At 40.4% G+C, this 7618-nt stretch overlaps 1 protein-coding gene across 1 annotated transcript; it reads right to left on the bottom strand.

The window, feature by feature from the left end:
* Positions 1 to 3178: 3178 nt before the first annotated feature.
* On the bottom strand, positions 3179 to 3735 carry ZSWIM7 (zinc finger SWIM-type containing 7). Its single transcript, XM_069097535.1, is given in 2 exon segments — positions 3179 to 3650; positions 3653 to 3735. Coding segments are annotated over 2 exon segments (420 nt in total). The 5' UTR covers positions 3729 to 3735; the 3' UTR covers positions 3179 to 3306.
* Positions 3736 to 7618: the final 3883 nt, after the last annotated feature.

Genomic DNA, 7618 nt, shown 5'->3' with positions numbered 1-7618 from the left:
TACAGTTTTTTTCATATATCACACAATCATAGAACATAACAAAAAAACACCCCACCCCAGAATTTGAGTAACTTTAGAGGTCATCTAATCTAACCCTTACATGACAAAGAATCTTCTTTCCATCACTAGTAAGTGGTAATGCACTCTCTACTTGAAGTACACCCATATGGAAGAACTGATTCCCTTTTTCATTACTACATTCTACTTTGTGATAGCCCTAATTAAGTATTTCCTTACATGAAGGATAAATTGGTTTGTCTACAGCTTTCACTGATTGTCTAGTTTACCATTGGTGTGAGGAATTCCTAGTATACTAATCTAGACAATAAGGCATTTTTCAACCATTTAGTTTTTCTTGTATGGATTATCTGATCTTCTTTGAAAGGAACTCTTTGAGTAAGCCCTGTAAAGTGCTGGGACTTAACTGAAATCAACATGATATTATTGACTGCAGGTAGTATACATTCATCTTTATTAAATTTCATCCTGTTAGATATATCTCTTTTTACTGGCCAGGAACTTTTTTAGATAGCAACTCTATCATGTAGCACATTAGTTTTCATTCCACTATTATGTCTTTTGCAAACTTGACAAGGATGCTATTTGAGAGATACTACTCACCTGACATCCATAGAGCATATGCTTTGAAAACATTTCTCTAGTATTGATGGTGAATGCTACTTATACTGATTGACCCTTACTCTCTTACTGAAATCCCCCATATTACCAAAAACATGCATTTATGATCCAGCTGAATAAGATTGGACCCTGTAGCAGAAATGAAATTAATTATTTTTCTAATGTTTCATTGTGACTTAGAAAGGGACATGCCTTCTTTAATACTCTGCTAGTGGAGAGAAATATCTGAAAGATTTGACCAAGCTGGATAGGACTGGAATGCACACCTAGCTTTGAGAAAAGCCCGTATAAGGGCCAGCCTTGCTAATTTTAGAAAAGGCCAAGCTTGTGTTAGAGCCAACTCACAAGAAGCTCCCTCCCCTCCTATTTTTGTATGGATGATTACACACATGCTGTGTTATACATATGCTGTATTATACTTATATTTTGCTCCATGTCACAATGCAATGTCATGTCAGCCTGTCACACTGTCATACTGCACCATACGTATTACACACAATGTCGTGACATGTTATTCCACATAACAACTGCCTCACACCATCATGTGTGCCACATCAAGCCATGATTGTGTCATGCAATGTCATGCTATGTCATGTGATATCATTCAGCCACATCACACCAGCCTATGCCATGTAATACCAAGCCACCTTGTGCTTATATCATGCCATGTCATCCTATATCACATCCCAACATGCAGTATCATGTAATGCTATACTACATCATGTGTGTGCCATGTCACATCATGCTGATATCATACAGCACCACACCTATGCCCCACAATGTCAACCTGAGACACATTATTTCACTCCTTTGTCCCACCACAGGAACCAGTCACACTGTATTATACCAATGTTGTACCATGTTTCAATGCCAAAGCAAATTGATGCCATGCTATGCCATATCTATATCACACCACAGTCATGGTGTACCATGCCCAACTCATGCTATATCATGTTGATTTCACGTCACACCTGTCATGCCCCAAACATCATACCTCTGTCATGGTATGCCACATCAAACATCAGGTCACATCACACCTATGTCACACCATGCCACACATATATGAGGCCTGGTTATTTTGTATCAGTCAGGAGTAACTTCTTTCTACCAATCCTCTCACATCCTAACACCCCCTCTCTATGGGCATATATAAGAGGGTTTTTTTTTCTTTTCCTTTTGGGTTTGAAACCAAGGTTTCTTTTTTAATCTGATTTTTAAAATTTTTTTTAAAAATCATAAACTTAACTAATTTTAACAAACCTCAATGTTTCCATTTAGGCCTATGATTTCACTTGTGAGGGAACACCCACGCATGAAATCTCTTTCACAGATGCAAATGGTGAGCTTCCTTATAACTTGTAATCTTAGAAAGTTGCTTGCAGTAAATTAGGTGATTTACTCAACTTCACACAGATATATGTAAGGGACATGAATTGAACCTGAGTTTTTTAACTCCAAGGCTAGAAATCTACCATCACACACTCTTTCTCTCCATATACATTTATATCACACATGCACATATATGTATGGTATACAACATATATTATTTAGACAGTATATACATACATGTCACTGATATGTTATAGAAACCACACATGTGTGTTATATTTAAATTATATATACACAATGTACGTATAATCTAAATTTCACATACATGTATGTACTAAATACATGTTAATAATATGCATTATACTGTGTATATAATGTGTATATAATAACAATTATATTTTGTATAAAATAACAAGCATTTTTCTTCTCTCCTTCTTACCCCCCATACTCTAAAACTGAAGAGGAAGGGGAACCTTGTAACAATAAAATTGCATAGTCAAGAAAAAAAATGTCCATGTTAGTCATGTCCAAAATGTATATCTCATTCTACATCTTGGGTCTATCATGTCTCTGTCAGGAGGTAAATAGTGTTCTCCATGATCTCTCCTTTGGAATCTCTTAACCCAGGATAAATTCAGAAGGAAAATAGAGCTGATATCAGCTTTTATATTTGTTTGTTTTATTAACTTAAACACTAGGGAGCAAACAATACCCTACACCCCACTTTTTCTGACTTGTCTTAATCTTAGAGTCATATTCTGGCTAAATGTTTATTGACGATGTATAAGTTGTAATGTCTTTTAAAAGGGGCATGAGCTGCAACTAATCACAGTCTCACTATTGTTAGCTGCCTCCCCCCTTCCTCTTTAGCCTAGAAACCTTCACTTTAAAAGTGTTTTGTTTTGTTTTTTTTAGTTCCCTGACTTCTTTCCAGCTGGCGTTCAGCCTTTCTTTTCACTGGGTAAAAAACCATCCATAAAAATGTTGACTGGGACATGCTAATTAGTGGATGTCCAAACATCTGGAGAGCAACAAACAAATTTACACTTAACACCAAATAAATAAATACATAAAGGGAGGACAGTTTGAATTCATCAAAGAGATTGCTTAGTGGAATGTATTCTCTAACATATCTGCACCTGTTTTTATTAGCCTACTTGACTCTGGAATGGAGAACTAATAAATTTCATTGAGTCTCTGTGTGTCCCAGTTTAATTCTTTTTTTTTTTTTTTTTGGCATACAATAAGTGTTTAATTAGCTGCTCACTTAGTCCTTCAGTCCAGCATCGCTGTTTTAGGTGAAGAGAAGAGGGAAACAGCCCCTTGCCAGGTGAACTTCTAGGTGGTGCCTGCTAGGCCTGCTGCCAGCAGGAGACTATAACGCTGCTCCTTAGAAGCACTCAGGTCCTGGAACAGCCCCATGGCCAGGCTGAGGTAAGTGGCCAGGAGGTGCTTGCACAACTGGCTGTCACTATGCCGAAGCACAGAGAACGCAAAGGCCGGACACGAGCAGTATTGGCAAGAGGCGAAGCACACGTACGCCTTCCCAGAGCTGCCAAGCACCCCGTAAACGGTTCTTCTACTAGGAGAGGAGAAGCAGGTGACGGAACGTCGATCAACAAGATCCAAGGCCTGGACGGCGGATGGATCAAACATAAATTTCGGCGCCAAGAGGAGTTCGTTGGTACCTCTGTGGCCTCGCGCGTGGCCGCGATCTCGCCCGGCACCGCCTCCAGAACCGCGAGCAGCATGGCCTCCATCTCCCGCTGCGGACCAGGACAGAGGGCCTCCTGCAGCCCCTCACGAGAGGATCTCTAAGCTCATGTCGGCATCTGGGCAAGTCAGGGAAGCCGCGGTCACACCTCTGCGTCTCGCCCCGTGGGGGGCCTTAGCCGCCCCTCCGGGCCTCAGGTTTTTCATCTGTCAAATGTAGGGGCTGGATGAGGGGACCTCCCGGACGCTTGAAAACCCGCGGGGGGGAAGGGGGAAAGTCAGACTCGCGCGAGGGGCACTGAAGGCCGCGATGGAATCCCAGGGCCAAGATCCGTCCGGGCCCCAAGAGCTTCCCGGGTCAGCCGGAATTCGGTCTCGCCATCTGCGGCTCCCCCCCTCCAGGAGCTGCCCCAGTTTAATTCTTGATATTACAGAACTAATAGAATCCTATTAGAACCTTTAAATAGGCAAGATCTTTTAGGATAGCAAAATATTGTTTGTTTACTAGTCCTTGAAAATCCAATGAGTATTATATCACTATTCCTACCAGAGTGATCACAGACTCATAGAATGTTAGAGAGGGAAAAGACTTCAGAAATTAATAAGTGCAGCCCCCTAATTTTACAGAGGAGGAAACAGACCCCAAGAGGGAATGTGACTTTTCAAACTCCTAGAGTAAGTTAGTGGCAGAAATAGGTTGTTAATTAAAGACTTCTGATTCCTAGTCTACCCCCTTTTTTTTTCCATTACACTATTATGTCCATGTTTCTTTATACATCGATGTACTTTTTTTTGAGTGTATGTGCCTGATAGATAGGACAGAACAACCCCTAATACTGAAAAAGGAATCAGTAGCCCTGCATCCCAATCTTATGGTTGATATAAACTTACTGTGTTACCTTGGCCAAATCATTTAGTAGGCAAGATGATAATACCATAGAATTATAAGCATCTGTCTCTTAGGACTTTTCCCCTGACCTTCTGTTTTTTTATTTTTTTTTTTATCAAATGCTTAATTAACTTCTAGTTTACATCATTTATTTCTGCCAGATTGTGAGTTAAAAAATTTCTCCCTGTCTTTCCCCTACCCACGACCCCAAAAACACAATCCCACTGGATATCCCCTCCTCCAATCTCTCCTCCAACCTGCTCTCTCCCATATCTTCTCCCATACCCCCTGTGAATTTCCAGTTTGGCATGATGGATCACTATGCCCAAGTGCCTGTATATCTTATTTCCCAGTTACAAGTAAAATAATATTAATAATAGTATATATATATATATATATGTGTGTGTGTGTGTGTGTGTGTGTGTATATATGTGTGTGTATATATATGTATGTATATTTAAAAATTTGATTTTAAATCTTTGAATTTCAGATTCATTCCCTTCCTCCCTTGTCTCCCACCCTTACTGGGAAGATAAGCGATTCAATATAGGTTGTACATATCTAGCTATGCAAAACATTTCCATAGTGGATAAAATGTAAAAGACTGACTATATTTCCCTCCCTCCTATCCCACCTCCCACTTGTTCTATTCTCTACTTTGATCCTGTCCCTTTTCAAATGTGGGTGCTTCCAACTTCCCTTCCCCCCAGCCTGCCCTCCCTTCCATCATCCCTCTCTCATCCCCTTCCCCCTTGCTCTCCTATAGGTTGACATATCCTATTTAGTGTGTATGTCATTATGTCCATAAGCTAAATTCAATGAGAATAAGGTTAACCCATTCCCTTTTGCCTTCCTGTTCTTCCTCTCCATTGAAAGCATTTTCCCTTGCCTCTTCTATATGAGAGTTTACCCCATTCTGTCTCTCCCCATCACCTCTCATTATATTCCTCTCTCACATCTTAATTTCACCTTTTAAATATCATCCCTTCCTATTAAACTTGTCCTGTGCCCTCTATCTATGTATACCTCTACACACATTCACATATGTATTCATATGCCCATATACCCTCCTATACAGACATATATATGTATACGCACACATTTCTATTCCCTTCAACTATTCTCATACTGAGAAAAGTTTCATAAGTTACAATGATAATTTTTCCATGTAGAGATGTTAATAGTTAAAATTTTATAAGTTCCTTATGATTTCTTTTCCTTGTTTACCTTCTCATGCTTCTCTTGCTTCTTATATTTGAATTGTCAAATTTTCTATTCAACTCTGGTTTTTTCATCATGAATGCTTGAAAGTCCTCTATAGCACTGAATAACCACATTTTCCCCTAAAACATGATACTCAATTTTTCTGGGTAGGTGATTCTTGGTTTTAATCCTGGATCCTTTGACTTCCAGAATATCATTCCAAGCCCTTTGATCCCTCAGTGTAGAAGCTGCCAGATCCTGTGTTATCCTGATTGTGTTTCCACAATATTCAAATTGTTTATTCCTGGCTGCTTGCAATATCTTCTCCTTGATCTGGGAACTCCAGAACATGGCTATAATATTCCTAGAAATTTTTCTTTTTGGTATCTTTTTCAGGAGGTGATTGGTGGATTCTTTCAACCTCTATTTTGCCCTCTGGTTCTAAAACATCAGGGCAATTTTCCTTGCGAGTTTCTTGAAGGATGATTTCTAGGTTCTTTTTTTTATCATGACTTTCAGATATTCCAATAATTTTTAAATTATCTCTCCTGGATCTACTTTCCAGGTCAGTGGTTTTTCCAGTGAGATATTTCATATTACCTTCTATTTTTTCATTTGTTTAGATCTGTTTAATAGTATCTTGATTTCTCATAAAGTCACTAGCTTCCATTTGCTCCAATCTAATCCTGAAGGAATGCTTCTCTTCAATGAGCTTTTGAGATTCTTTTTCTATCTGGCAAATTTGGCTTTTTAATGCATTCTTCTCCCCATTGCCTTTTTGAACCTCTTTTGCCATTTGAATTAGTCTATTTTTTAAGGTCTTATTTTTTTCAGTCAGGTTGTTGAGTCTCATTTCATAATTTTCTTGTATCATTCTCATTTCTCTTCCCAATTTTTCCTCCACTTCTCTTATTTGCTTTTCAAAATCCTTCTTATGGTCCTCTATGGACTGTAACCAGCTCGTATTTTTCTTGGAAGCTTTTGGTGCAGGAGTTGTGACTTCACTGTCTTATTTCTGTTCCATACTTTGATCCTTTTTGTCCCCAAAATAGGAATGTAAAGTTGGGTTGCTCTGTTTGCTTTGCTTCCCTTGTTTGCTCATGTTGCCACTCAATTACTTGACTTTTGGGATTTTGGGCACAGTACGACTCTGCTACCAGACAGGGGAGCTTCATCCCATTTCTGAGGCTTTCTCAGCTGTTGAAGGTATTAGTTGGGTACCCTCTCAGAAGTCTCCACCTCCTCTGGCAAGCTGGTCACACACCCCAGGACCTCCACCCTGGACTGCAATCCAGATCCAAGCAGATTAAAGCAAGAGCAATTACCCCTCAGACTAGTTGCTTGTTCCCCCTACAGTCTGCAGGCCAGGAGCTGAAGCTTCCATGTGGCGGCAGCTGCTCAGCCGTAGCTCCTCAGCCACTAGTCCCTCCAGGGGATAAAGCCAAGAACGCACTCCCAAACTACCAGATCCCAAAGTCCACACGGTTCTGACCTCTCACTTTGTCCTTAGTATCTATGGGTAATTTTGGAAACTACCACAGCTGCTGGTGATCAGATGTCCCTCCGGCTGGTGGCTGGCTGTGGCCTCCCTGAAGCTAAGAACTCTGGCTTGAACAGGACTTGGGTTGGCTCCCAGAGTGCTACACTGGCCACTTCCTGCTGGCCTACTGGGCTTTCTTCAGTGGGAGGTTAGCTTCTCTGTGTCATTTTGTGGGTTCTGTTGCCCCAAAGTTTGTTCAGAGTCACCTTTTACATGAATTGGAGGAGGTGGAAGCCAGAGCCCCCGCAGAAGTCCTGTTTCTACTCTGCCATCTTGACTTTGCCCTGTGGCTTTCTGTTTATATT

Source organism: Petaurus breviceps, unplaced genomic scaffold (assembly GCF_028583685.1).
Source record: "Petaurus breviceps papuanus isolate PSGF00001 unplaced genomic scaffold, PetGlider_PUasm1.0 37, whole genome shotgun sequence".
In the NCBI taxonomy this organism is placed as follows: Eukaryota; Metazoa; Chordata; class Mammalia; order Diprotodontia; family Petauridae; genus Petaurus; species Petaurus breviceps.
Note: the sequence above shows the minus strand (reverse complement) of the source record. Positions and strands in the feature narration are given on the sequence as shown.